Source organism: Heteronotia binoei, chromosome 20 (assembly GCF_032191835.1).
Source record: "Heteronotia binoei isolate CCM8104 ecotype False Entrance Well chromosome 20, APGP_CSIRO_Hbin_v1, whole genome shotgun sequence".
In the NCBI taxonomy this organism is placed as follows: domain Eukaryota; kingdom Metazoa; phylum Chordata; class Lepidosauria; order Squamata; family Gekkonidae; genus Heteronotia; species Heteronotia binoei.
In genome coordinates this window covers 8,705,530-8,719,804 of record NC_083242.1, presented here as the reverse complement: position 1 = coordinate 8,719,804, position 14,275 = coordinate 8,705,530, and the positions used below count along the sequence as shown (strand labels likewise).

At 45.7% G+C, this 14,275-nt stretch overlaps 1 protein-coding gene across 1 annotated transcript in view; it reads left to right on the top strand.

Annotated features, from left to right (window-relative positions):
- The first annotated feature begins 3,458 nt into the window (after nt 1-3,458).
- LOC132588187 (cytochrome P450 3A24-like) overlaps nt 3,459-14,275 on the top strand; it is a 30,279-nt gene continuing 19,462 nt past the window's right edge. The window contains exons 1-4 of the mRNA XM_060260532.1: nt 3,459-3,708; nt 4,815-4,908; nt 12,453-12,505; nt 14,130-14,229. Coding sequence (XP_060116515.1) covers nt 3,638-3,708; nt 4,815-4,908; nt 12,453-12,505; nt 14,130-14,229 — 318 coding nt within the window. The 5' untranslated portion in view covers nt 3,459-3,637. The remainder of the gene's footprint in view (nt 3,709-4,814; nt 4,909-12,452; nt 12,506-14,129; nt 14,230-14,275) is intronic.

Here is a 14,275-nt window from a genome sequence, read left to right as displayed (position 1 = left end):
TCCCCCCAATGAAATCCACTATCCCTTTTCCCCCATCCACCTTCTGTCTTCCATCCCTTGAATGGAAATTCCACACACCTTAAAAGGTATGGCTACTGGCAAATTTTAAATAAATTAGAAAAACACTCTTGCTCTATATATCTTTTAAATTTCTTCCACTCATTTTTAAACACGTCTAAATCATAGTCTCTTAAAGTTCTTGTTAATTTGTCCATCTCACTCCACAATAAAACTTTCACAATCCAGTCCTATTTCTCTGGTATTTTTTTCTTGCTTCCACAACTGCGCATACAATGTCCTAGCAGCTGAGAGCAAATACCAAATTAAAGTCCTGTCTTCTTTTGGAAATTTTTCTAATTGTAATCCTAGCAGAAAAGTCTCTGCAACTTTCTTGAAGTCATAACCCAAAATTTTAGAGATTTCTTGTTGTATCATCCACCAAAACTTTTTCGCTTTTTCACAAGTCCACCACATATGGAAAAAAGAACCCTCATGATTCTTACATTTCCAACATCTATCCGACATCTTTTTACTCATCTTTGCCAATTTTTTCGGAGTCATATACCACCTATACATCATCTTAAAACAATTCTCCTTAATATTCTGACATGTTGATATCTTCATCGAGTTCTTCCAAGTATCCATTTGGATTTCTCTGTTCACATTGATTGCCCATTTAACCATTTGAGATTTCACTACTTCCTCTTCTGTAGACCATTTCAATAATAGTTTATATACTTTCGATATTAATTTTTCATTGTTTCCAAGCAGAACCCTTTCCAATTCTGTTTGCTCACGTCTAATTCCATCAGACTTAATATCGTTTTCCATCAAACTTTTTATTTGTTGCATTTGAAACCAGTCATATTTGTTACTTAGCTCTTCTGCAGACTTTAATTCAACTTTCTCACCTTGAATCTTTAGCAATTGATTGTATGACATCACTCTTTCTTCATCAGATTCAGCTGTTATTTTTATTACTTCTGCTGGCACTATCCAAAGTGGCTTCCTCTCATCACCATATTTATTATATTTAATCCAAGTATTTAATAAACTGTTTCTAATGTAGTGGTGAGAGAAAAAACCATCCATCTTATTTTTCCCATAATACAGATATGCGTGCCAGCCGAATTTATTCCCATGAGCTTCTAACCATAAAGGTTTTTTATCTAACAGCATTATCCAATCTTTAATCCATGTCAGGCAAACTGCATCATGATACAATCTTAAGTCTGGAAGCTGAAAACCACCTCTTTCTTTGGCATCTGTTAGAATCTTCATCTTAATCCTTGGTTTCTTTCCGGCCCATACAAAATCAGAGATCTTCCTTTGCCATTTATTAAATTGTTTGCTATCTTTCACAATCGGGATAGTTTGGAACAAGTACATTATTCTTGGCAAGATATTCATCTTAATTGCAGCAATCCTACCCAGCAAAGACAAGTTAAGTCTATTCCATTTCATCAAATCTTTGTCCATCTTGCACCATAGCTTTTCATAATTATTTTTAAACAAGTCAATATTCTTGATTTTTTTTCTATTATTGACTGCCCCCCCCTATTTTTCTTTCCGCCTTTTAACTTTTTTTCTTTTTAATGTATGGAAAGCTTTCAATAAAATAATATTTTAAGAAATGAAATGTTGCTTAGCACAGAAGGGTTTAGGAAAGGCATTTGCTTCTACTCAACACAATCTTTCAGTTCAGTGTAGTGGTTAAGTGCATGGACTCTTATCTGGGAGAACCGGGTTTGATTCCCCCCTCATCCACTTACACCTGCTAGCATGGCCTTGTCTCCAGCCCCACCCACCTCACAGGGTGTCTGTTGTGGGGGGAGAAGATAAAGGAGATTGTAAGCCACTCTGAGTCTCTGATTCAGAGAGAAGGGCAGGGTATAAATCTGCAATTCTTCTTCCCAGTTTCAAAACCAGCTCAACATTAGGAAGACCTTCCTGACTGTTAGGGCAGTTACTCAGTGGAATAGGCTTCCTCAGGAGGTGGCGGGTTCCCCTTCCTTGGAGTTTTTTAAACAGAGGCTAGATGGCCATCTGACAGCAATGAGGATCCTGTGAATTTAGGGGAAGGTATTTGTGAGTTTCCTGCATCGTGCAGGGGGTTGGACTAGATGACCTTGGAAATCCCTTCCAACTCTTATGATTCTATAAAACCAATAGATTCTATGGCCATATTGGAAGTTTAAATGGATGCCCACATCCATAGAAAAAAATGTGTTCTGTTAACACTACCAGTACAGAAAAAGGATGCTTCCTGGTTAAAAGATTTTCGTAAAACTCATGAATGTTCTTCTAAAGTACTGTAACTCTCTGTTGTGACAGTATACAAAGAACTGATGATCCTTTTTCTTAACACCCGAAAAGTCTGACTCAACTGTATTGACAAATGTATCCAATTGCATCTATCAAAATGATGGCGTTTTGGCACTTGGAGAGCTGCAGATTTTTTGAGATCTAAAGGCATATTTTGTGTTGCAGGAATGCTCTCTGAGATATTACTTATTTCTAGATTTTTTTGTTTCTGGTTGTTGAACATGCACCTTGTAGTGAGATAAGACGGCGGAGGGAGGGGGAGGAGAAAGATAAAAGATGCCTTGACAGTTATAGTGATGGAAAGACGTTCATACATCTTCATGGCAAGGAAGAAGAGGAAAAGATGCTGTTTGCCGGAACAAGGAATCTTTTCCCGATGGGAAAGATAACAAGACAGCCCTTTGATGTTTGAGCACCTCTTGATTGAAGGGTGAAGAAGAAGAAGAGTTGCAGATTTATACCCCGCCCTTCTCTCTGAATCAGAGACTCAGAGCGGCTTACAATCTCCTATATCTTCTCCCCCCACAACAGACACCCTGTGAGGTGGGTGGGGCTGAGAGGGCTCTCACAGCAGCTGCCTTTTCAAGGACAACTCCTGCGAGAGCTATGGCTGACCCAAGGCCATTCCAGCAGGTGCAAGTGGAGGAGAGGGGAATCAAACCCAGTTCTCCCAGATAAGAGTCTGCACACTTAACCACTACTCCAAACTGGCTCTCAAGAGAGTCAAGTTGCACCTTTAAGACCAACAAAGTTTTATTCAGAATGTAAGCTTTTGTGTGCTAGAAGAATACTTCATCAGACAATAGTATGGAACGGCAAGCAGTTCTAAATACAGAGAAAGTGGGCAGTGGGTTATTATGCAGAGTCTAGGAAATGTTTTTTTAGCAGATTAAAAGAGTCACGTTTGGGCCTGGTGTTTTTTTTAATGTTCTTACATTCTGAATAAAATTTTGTTGGTCTTAAAGGTGAAACTTGACTCTTGCTTTGTTCTTCCTCTTCCTTGTTGTTCTCTCTTCTTCAGAGTCTTTAAGGACGGCAGAACCGCTAAGCTTCCTCCGCCTTTTATGGCAAATTCACCTCCCACAGACCGATGTTGTGAAACTAAAGTTCCCGGAACTAACTTGGCTGAACTTAAGCAAAGGGTGAAGCCAGCAAAAGAGTGGTGAAATGTAAAGAGGAGGGGTGGATTGTCAAGAGAAGGAGGGGTGGATTGTCAAGAGTGCCTGCCTGGGTGACGTGATATGCCTTGAAGGAACACAGCTTTCTCTCCAGTCACGGGAGACCCAAGAATTTGCAAAAGACACGATAGAAAATGGGATTCTTTCCCAGCTTTTCGCTAGAAACATGGGTGTTGAGCCTTGTCTTTCTGGGCGTGTTTCTCCTGTAAGTATAATTCTGTAAGCTGCATTCTAGGACTTGTGGAAACTTCTGCGTTGAGGAAAAAAGGCAGGATTGGGGAAATGGGTTTGCCTGGGAAATGATCACTGGTAGGCAGATAGATAGGGGGGGTTTTGCCTGAGCTAACTACCACTGAAAGGATCCTAGATGGCATAACCAGATACAAAGAGGCGAAAGAGGCTGTACTTTTACTCGGGTTTGGTTGGCTGCACTGGTTGATCTTCCCTTTTCCCACAGTTACTGAAAGCTGCTGGGTTCCGCTCTGTGTTTGCATCCACTCCCTTACCTTAGTTACAGCAACGCAGCAAAACAGTGCCTTTGCAAAGGGCTTTTTGATGGCATAAAAGGCAGAAATCCCTTAGGCATAGCTTTCCTCAGCTTGATACCTTCATGCCTGGGGGGAAAAGAACAAGCCTCATATTCAATTTCTACTTGCTATGTAGCCAGTAAAGACACAGGTCTTTGGATTTAAATGCTATTCCAGGGCTAGTCTTAGCCACTGTTATTCCATGTCCAGTTTGCAAATCCAGAACTGATAACAGATTGATTTGTCATCTTCTGGGTGTGCAGCAGGTGCCACTGGGTGTGTGGGGGAGGTATTTGTGAGTTCCCTGCATTGTGCAGGGGGCTGGACTAGATGACCCTGGAGGTCCCTTCCAATTCTATGATTCTATGCCCTGCTTTTGCCAACTTCCACTTTCTATAGGCATCATTGTGACGTTCTTAAAAATTAGCAGTATGCCCATTTTTGAACTTTCCATTCCCCCCCCCTTTTTTTATATGAGCCATGAACAGCTGTTGGCAACTAAGGCCAGTATGCTAAAACAGCATCTGCTTTGGACTTGGGAGGCTCCGTGGCTGATATATGAAGAAGAGATTGGATTTATACCCTGCCCTTCACTACCCAAAAGAGTCTCAGAGGGCTTACAATCTCCTTTCCCTTCCCCTCCCCACCACAGTCACCCTGGGAGGTAGTCGGGGCTGAAAGAGCCCTGACAGAAACTGCTCTGGAGAGGAACAGCTCTGTGAGAACTTGTGACTGACTCAAGGTCACATCAGCAGCTTATCTCTTGCACTGGATGTCTTCCTAGATACGGGATCTGGCCATACAATTTCTTTAAGAAGCTGGGGATTCCTGGGCCGCAGCCTCTGCCTTTCTTTGGGACGTTTCACAAATACCGGAAAGTGAGTGTCAGTCGGCTTTCGGACAGCCAGTTTGTGTAACCTTGTGCAAATAGCACTGTTGCATGTACTTCAATGAATGTCGTATTAAGACAGAAGCCTGGACTACCATGTTGCTGGATTTCACAAAAGTGCAAAGATTAAAGGGCTGGTTGAATTGGCTTTAGTACAAAGGAGCGGAGGTATTTTATTATGCTGGAGGGGGGGGGGGGAGCTGATGAACTGTAGACTTTCAAGGTATGAAAGTCATGTGCACATTACCCTCATAGATAGTGAAAATGTGCTGTATTTATACATTCATTTTCTGCTTGTACTTGGGGGGGGCGGGGTTTGCCTCCCATCTACCAACCCAGGCAGTAAGCATTTCAAGGCAGGAGAGGAAAGCACATAGCATTGATAGACCTACAGGTAGGGTTGCCAATCCCCAGGTGAAGGCAGGGGATCCCCCAGTTTGGAGGCCCTCCCCCCGCTTCAGGGTCATCAGAAAGCGGGGGGAGGGGAGGGAAATGTCTGCTGGGAACTCTGTTATTCCCTATGGAGATTTATTCCCATAGAAAATCATGGAGAATTGATCTGCGAGTATCTGGGGCTCTGGGGGGGGGCTATTTTTTGGGATAGAGGCACCAGATTTTCAGTATAGCATCTAGTGCCTCTCCCCAAAATATTTGCCAAGTTTAAAAAAGATTGGACCAGAGGGTCCAATTCTATGAGCCCCAAAAGAAGGTGCCCCTATCCTTCATTATTTCCTATGGAAGGAAGGAATTGAAAAGGTGTGCCGTCCCTTTAAATGTGATGGCCAGAACTCCCTTTGGAGTTCAATTATGCTTGTCACAGCCTTGATCTTGGCTCCGCCCCTAATGTCTCCTGGCTCCACCCCGAAAGTGCCCAGATATTTCTTGAATTGGATTTGGCAACCCTACCTACAGGCCTTCACAATCTCATCCAGTTGTGCTGCTGGGCTCTCTGTTCCATTCCTTAGTCCAGTGCAGGGGTGGCCAAACTTGCTTAAACTAAGAGCCAAATAGAATAAATGTCAGCTATCCGAGAGCCGCAAGACATAAATGTCAGATGTCTGAGAGCCACAAGATATGAACGTCAGAAGTTCGAGAACCGCAAGACAGGAAGGAAGGAAGGAAAACAGATGGAAGGAGGGAGAGAGAGGTGAAAAGAAAGCAACTTTAAATGCAAGCTGCCAGCTGATGGCTTGGAGAAGCGATTTAAAGAGAGAAATGCCTTCTTCAAGCTGGCTGATGGGGCAGTGGGGGCTTCAAGAGCCACACAACATGTGTGAAAGAGCAACATGTGGCTCTTGAGCCACAGTTTGGCCACCCCTGGTCGTGTGGTTCTCAGCCAGTGGTACATGTACTGCCTGTAGGATGTGGAAGTAGTTCAGGTGAGATGCAGCCAGGGTTTCCAGAGCAACTACTAAGCACTGCAAAGAGAGAATAACTGTGCATTCCCACACACTGAATAGATTCGGGTGGGCAGCCATGTTGGTCTGGAGAAGCAGAATGAAGTCTGAGTTCAGGGGCATCTTTTGGACCAACCAAGTTTTATACTGGAGATAAGCTTTTTTGTGCACGCACACTTCCTCAGATACAGATACAGTGAAACTAGACTTCCTCAACCATTACATATAGGCAGAGAGAGGGTGGAGAGTTAGTTGCCAAGAAGGGCTATTTATTTGGATCATTATTATTATTTATTACACTTATATCCCACCCTCCCCTATCGGGCTCAGGGCGGCTAACAATAGTTAAAACAATTAAAGAACAAGTTTAAATAATTACAATAAAACATTATTAAAATGTCAAAATATATTAAATACAGTTTTTGATTCCCAGACGGCATTCTGTCTGGTTCAAGTTAATTATTAATGCTGTGGGATGGTGGGTACTAAGCGCCGCCATTGATGTTAAAAGCACCTCCAGTTAGATATTAAAAGCCTGCCTAAACAGGCAGTCTTACAGGCCCTGCGGAATTATATCGCACCTTCCCCACCAAAGCAGGCTCAGGGCGGCTTAGAGTCCATTAAAAAAACATCTAAAACCCAGTATCAATATAAACCTTAATTATAAAATATAAAGATGTAGAATATATCAAAACAAAACATAAACAACATTGGGTGCTATTCGATCTCAGAAAATAGTATGTTGGTATGTCAATGTCCCAGGTCCCAGGGCAGATCCTTGAGACACTCCACTTGTCACTCCAAGAGGATGAGGAACCATTCACAAGCACTTTTTGGGTGCAATCTGTCAACCAGTTACAGATCCACCTATTGGTAATAGGATCCAAACCACATTTTACCAACAAGGATAGTATGTGGAACCCTATCAAAAGCCTTACTGAAATCAAGATAAACGATGTCTACAGCACATTCCCCTGATCCAGCAAGGTAGTCACTTTCTCAAAAATGGAGATCAGGTTAGTTTGACATGACTTGTTCTTGAGAAACCCATGCTGGCTCTTAGTAATCACAGCCATCCTTTCTAAATGTTGCAGGACTGACTGTTTGATTATTTGTTCTAAAACTTTTCCAGGTATAGATGTCACGTTGACAGATCGGTAGTTACCTGGATCTTCCTTTTTCCCCTTCTTGAAGATGGGGACAACATTAGCCTGCCTCCAATCTTCCAGCACCTCTCCTGTTCTCCAAGAATTCTCAAAAATAATAGCCAGAGACTCAGAAATTACATCCGCAAGCTCTTTTAGAACCCTTGGATGCAGTTCATCTGACCCTGAGGACTTAGTTTCATTAAATGAAACTAGTGTTTATGTACTACCCCTATGCTGATCCTAGGGGGGTAAGGGGGGGTGTGGGCTCCCTCTGGGTATCCTACCCCCCCAGGGAAAGTGTATGCGCAATACACAGCCTCTCCTCTCCCGGTGTAGTGAACGCCGCGTGGTCACTGTCTGACTATGCCTGGCAGATAGTCACTGCAATGGCCTCTCCTGCATTACTGCATCCGTAGCAACACCTTCTCGCCGGTCCCCCCCGTTTTTCACAGAGTTTGCTACGTCATGGTGCGACCGAATTGTCCGGCGGTATAACCGGATGGGCAGGCTGGGCCCACCAACCTCGCCAGCCTAAGAGAAGGAAAACTCTAACATCAAACCCGGGCAGATAGAGCTCGTTAACGTAACACCTACCACCTGGAGGACTCGCTGCCGGCGTCCCGGCTTACTGGGCCATGGCAGATGACCCCCAGGTGAAAGGGTGGAGCCAGTACCGCGCACACTGGGCTTCACCTAAAAAATTCCTCTGCGCAGGCCTGAAGGGCATATCCACATACCTAACCCACAACACATCAAGTCCTGCAGCGATGGGCTAGGGGCGAAACGGCAGGTGGAAGGTGCCACTGGAAGCCGCAGTCCCGATCCTGCATGTAGGCGGTTCAGGGTATTGGTCGCCTGATGCTAACCCGGAGACGAAAGCATTTTTCGGCAGCACCCTGAACGACCAAGCAGCCTTATCTAGGGACAGCACTGCTTGCTCCACACGGAGAGGGGCCTAGAAAAGGTGGCCTAAACAAAGCTCGTCTCCCCCACCCCAGTTGGCTAGCCGCGGTCAACGGGCATCCTTACCTGCGGTCAAAAAATAACAACAAAGAAAAGGCATGCACCTGCCTCACAAAGTGTGCAAAGACTAAAGCTTGCGTGTTGGAACATCAGAACCATGCTTGACACAGTAGACAGTGGTCGCCCTGAACGACGCTCTGCTCTAGTTGCCCACGAACTTCTCAGGTTGAATATTGACATAGCAGCTCTCAGTGAGGTCCGTTTCCCTGAGGAAGGTAGTCTTCAAGAACACGGTGCTGGCTATACCCTCTACTGGTCGGGTAAGTCAAAGGCTGAGAGCCGCCTTTCTGGCGTTGGCTTCATGGTCAGGAACTCCATTGCCTCCAAACTCGAAAACCTGCCAACAGGTCACTCAGATCGCATCATGTCCATGCGCCTCCCACTTCAAAACAAGCAGCATGCAACACTCTTCAGTGTGTATGCCCCAACCCTTCAAGCAGATCCTGCAGAAAAGAACAAGTTCTATGCTGATCTACGCAACCTTGTACGGAAGACCCCTACAGAGGACAAGGTGATCATCCTTGGCGACTTCAATGCCAGAGTAGGTAAAGACTCGGAAGCCTGGAAAGGAGTACTTGGCAAACACGGCATTGGCAACTGCAATGACAACGGGCGCCTCCTGCTAGAATTCTGCATGGAGCACCAGCTCACCATCACCAACACTATCTTCCAGCAGAAGAACAGTCTGAAGACAACCTGGATGCACCCACGGTCCAAGCACTGGCACCTTATCGACTACATTCTGGTGCGCCAGAGAGACCTTCGAGATGTCTTACACACCCGAGTAATGCCCAGTGCAGAATGTCATACGGATCATCGTCTTGTACGCTGCAATCTCCGTCTTCACTTTAAACCCACACCCAGGAGAGGAGGTATCCCTCGGAGGAAGTTTCAGGTTGGCAGTCTCCAGTCAGCCGAAGTTAAAGCTGCCTTCCAGGCAAAACTCCAGTCAAGAATTGAGGACCCCAGTTGCCCCACAGACCCTTCTCCAGAAGCACTCTGGGAACACCTAAAAACTACCGTCCTGCAGATCTCTGAAGAAGTCCTCGGGTTCTCCACAAGGAAGAACAAGGACTGGTTTGATGAGAACAATCAAGAGATCCAAGGTTTACTGGCGAAAAAGAGATCTGCCTACCAAGCACATCTTGCTCAGCCCTCCTGTCCTGGGAAAAAAGCAACCTTTCGCGCTGCATGTAGCAACCTCCAGCGCAAGCTTCGAGACATTCAGAATGATTGGTGGACCAAGCTTGCAGAGAGAACCCAGCTGTGTGCAGACACTGGTGATTTAAGAGGGTTCTACGAAGCCCTGAAGGCAGTATATGGTCCATCATATCAGGTTCAGAGTCCCTTGCGTAGTGCAGACGGCCAAGTGCTCCTCACAGACAAGGCATCCATACTGAACCGGTGGTCGGAGTATTTTCAGGTTCTCTTCAGTGCCAACCGCGTAGTTCAAGATTCAGCAATCCACCTCACCCCACTTCAACCAGTGAAAACAGAGTTGGATGAGATCCCCACCCTAGAAGAGACTGTTAAAGCCATTAAGCAACTGAAAAGTGGCAAGGCAGCAGGAGTTGATGGAATTCCACCAGAGATCTGGAAGCATGGGGGCACAGTACTACATAGCTCACTTCACAAAGTACTTGTCACCTGCTGGGAACAAGGCAAATTACCACAGGACTTTCGCGATGCAATCATCATCACCCTATACAAGAACAAAGGGGAAAAGTCAGACTGCTCCAACTACCGGGGGATAACCCTGCTCTCCATCGCAGGCAAAATCCTTGCCAGAATACTCCTGAACAGACTGGTGCCCACCATTGCAGAAGAACTCCTCCCAGAGAGCCAGTGCGGCTTCAGAGCTAACAGGAGCACCACTGACATGGTATTTGTTCTCAGGCAGCTCCAAGAGAAATGCAGGGAACAGAACAAGGCTCTGTATGTGACTTTTGTCGACCTTACCAAAGCTTTCGATACCGTTAGCAGGAAAGGCCTGTGGCAAATCTTGGAACGTTTAGGATGTCCCCCAAGGTTCCTCAGCATGATCATCCAGCTACACGAAGACCAGCAAGGCCAAGTCAGACACTGCAACGACCTCTCGGAGCCCTTCCCAATAGGCACAGGCGTAAAGCAAGGCTGCGTTCTCGCGCCAACTCTCTTTATGATCTTCTTTAGCATGATGCTTCAAAGAGCCGCAGTAGATCTAGATGATGACGATGGTGTCTACATCCGCTATCGCACCGATGGCAGCCTGTTCAACCTGAGGCGACTAAAGGCCCACTCCAAGACAATGGAAAAACTCATCCGAGAGCTACTGTTTGCTGATGATGCTGCACTCATCTCCCACTCGGTATCAGCTCTGCAGCATATGACGTCCTGCTTTTCAGAGGCTGCCAAACTATTCGGCCTAGAAGTTAGTCTGAAGAAGACAGAAGTTCTCCACCAGCCTGCGCCCCAGGAAGATTATTACCCTCCCTGCATCACTGTGGGTGAATCAGTTCTGAAGACAGTCCAGCAGTTCAGCTACCTGGGGTGCATCATCTCCTCAGATGCCAAGATCGACAAGGAGATTGACAACAGGCTGGCAAAGGCAAACCGTGCATTTGGCCGACTGCACAAAAGAGTGTGGAGCAACAAGCATCTGAAAAAAGGCACAAAGATCAATGTTTACAAAGCGGTTGTGATGACAACCCTCATCTACGGCTCCGAATCGTGGGTTTTATACCGCCATCACCTGCGACTCCTCGAGCGCTTTCATCAGCGCTGCCTTCGCACCATCCTCAACATCCACTGGAGTGACTTTGTGACCAACACTGAAGTCCTCAAGCGGGCGGAGGTTACCAGCATCGAGGCACTGCTGCTGAAGACGCAGCTGCGCTGGGCAGGGCATATTTCTAGGATGGAAAACCACCGCCTTCCCAAGATTGCCCTGTATGGCGAACTCTCCACCGGCCATCGAAATAGAGGGGCACCAAAGAAGAGGTACAAGGACTCCTTGAAGAAATCCCTTGGCACCTGTCGCATCAACCATCACCAGTGGTCTGACCTAGCCTCAGATCGCAAAGCATGGAGGCACACCATCCACCAGGCTGTCTCTTCCTTTGAGAACGCACGCATAGCTGGTCTTGAGGACAAAAGGAGATTGAGGAAGAATCGCACTGCTACAGCACCAACCCTAAATCAGACTTTTCCCTGCAGCCACTGTGGCCGGACCTGCCTGTCCCGCATTGGTCTTGTCAGCCACCAGCGAGCCTGCAGCAGACGTGGACTATTTCACCCTTCTTAAATCTTCGTTCGCGAAGCCAAGCCGAGAGAGAGAGAGAGATGTCAATGTCAATTAGGCAGATAGGTCCTAAGGATGCGATTAAGATGCGTGCCAGATAGTTCTATGGTTATGGGCTGGATGGTTCAATTGTCCGTTGTCATTGATCTTCGATGTCAAAGGTGTGGTGGAAGGGCACTGTTTTAGAGTCGAGATGCGTAAGTAACTGGGCGATTATAGCTGAGATTGTATTAAAACCGCTTCGTTCCAATCTCAGCTATAATTATCCAGTTAACTTAGACCTTCTTGGCAACTAACCCCACCCCCCTCACCCCACCCTCTCTCTACCTATATGTGATGGTTGAGAGGTTGTCTTGTTTCGCTGTGTCCGAGGAAATGGGTGTGCACACAAAAGTGTTACCTTGAATAAAACCTTGTGAGTCTAAAAGGTGCCCCTGGACAAGTTAAATCGCACAACTTCAATCCACTTTCAATGCATTTTGCAAGTGGGTTTCACAGTGTAAAATCCACTTGCAAATGGTCACTGAAGTGGATTATTATTTAGGAATTATTGTGCTCACTTTGGCAGCACGTATACTAAAATGCTAAATCTAGGCATTATTTAGCAGGTGTGAAAGAGCCCTGAAAGCCTTGCCAGCTATTCCCTTTGCTTGCTGTACCTCTGATATCTCTTTTACCTTGGCAGGGGGTGTTTCAGTTTGATCAGGAATGCTATCTGAAGTATGGTAAGATTTGGGGGTAAGTATCTCACCAAATTATACTCTGGTGGGGCGGTGGGGAGCTGGACATTAAAGGGAAAAGGTAGTTAATAATAATAGGCGGTCTTTTAAGGTATAGATGACTGTGTTTTTAATTTCTAAAAACAAACACACAAACCCATGTCATACTTAACTTATAAAACCATATTCTCTGTCTTCAGATTGCCGCACCATTAGTGGCTTGGTTTGTGAATTAGTGGGTGGGTTTGGATTGTGCTGTGAGTCTGGGGATTCTTTGCTATCAAGTGGATGAGCAATACTAGACTTGCCAATTCTGAACTGGAAAATCCCTGGAGATTTGGAGATAGAACCTGGGACAGGTGGATTTTGGGCAGAGGATATACCTCAGTGAAGAAGAAGAAGAAGATATTGGATTTATATCCCGCCCTCCACTCCGAAGAGTCTCAGAGCGGCTCACATTCTCCTTTACCTTCCTCCCCCACAACAGACACCCTGTGAGGTAGATGAAGATATTGGATTTATATCCCGCCCTCCACTCCGAAGAGTCTCAGAGTGGCTCACAATCTCCTTTACCTTCCTCCCCCACAACAGACACCCTGTGAGGTGGGTGGGGCTGGAGAGGGCTCTCACAGCAGCTGCCCTTTCAAGGACAACCTCTGCCAGAGCTATGGCTGACCCAAGGCCATGCTAGCAGGTGCAAGTGGAGGAGTGGGGAAGGAGGAGGAGTGGGGAATCAAACCCGGTTCTCCCAGATAAGAGTCCGCACACTTAACCACTACACCAAACCGGCTCTCCGGTTTGAAGTATAATGCCGTAGAGCCCACCAACTTTAAGTGGATTTTAAAGCAACAATTTCCTCGAGGGGAACTTGATCTCTGTGGTCTGGAGATTAGTAGTAATTCCAGGAATCTCCAGTTCACACCTGGAGGATGGCAACTCTACAGTGCCCCTGTTTGCCTGACCTGGCTGCAATTAATTGTCATCTAGCCTTTTCCACCTGGTCATTGCATGTACCTCAGTCTACTGAGTTTCTCCTCTTGCCGTTCTTCCTTTTTTTGTGGTTTTTGTTGTTATAAGGCGTTCTGCTGGCGAACTCTCTGTCTTTCTGTTTCTTCCACATTCAGTAGCACTCTAATCACTAAAAAAAGAGAAAAAAAATAAGTCCAAATAAATATCCAATCTATCAGTTCTCTTCTCTGGTCATCCTAAGTCTCCAAGGTTTGTATATCCCCTTCTGGAAAAACATAAAAATAAAAAAAGACATTCCATCCAATTGATCAAATTCTGCGCCGAGCAAAGCTTCATTCTGCAACGCTCATATTTATGCCTGCTTTCACTTTGTTTTGCAAACCTTTTGGTGTCCCTGGCTTTTGAAAATCTCAGTGGATGTTGCCCACACACTCCTAAGCATATTTATGCAAATCTAAGGGAACATTAAATTCTCCCCTTCCCACCCCCCTGCTGTGTCTGTGTGGCATCCACATGGTCTTAGCAATTCCTGTATGTCTTTGGGCAGCGAAGCCTACCTGAGCCAACTTGTCATCATTTGCAACTGAGAGGAGAAAACCTCAACATTATAGTTCCATGTCAGGCAAAAAAATCCCAGTTTAACTTCTTCCTTTCTCCTCCTTCTTGGCAACAAGGATATTTGATGGGCGGCAGCCGGTGATGGCCATTTTGGATCCCACCATCATCAAAATCATCCTGGTCAAAGAATGCTACACCTATTTCACCAACCGCCGGGTAGGTATCCTTTCAGCAGGGGTGGGATTCTAATAGGAGCTCCTTT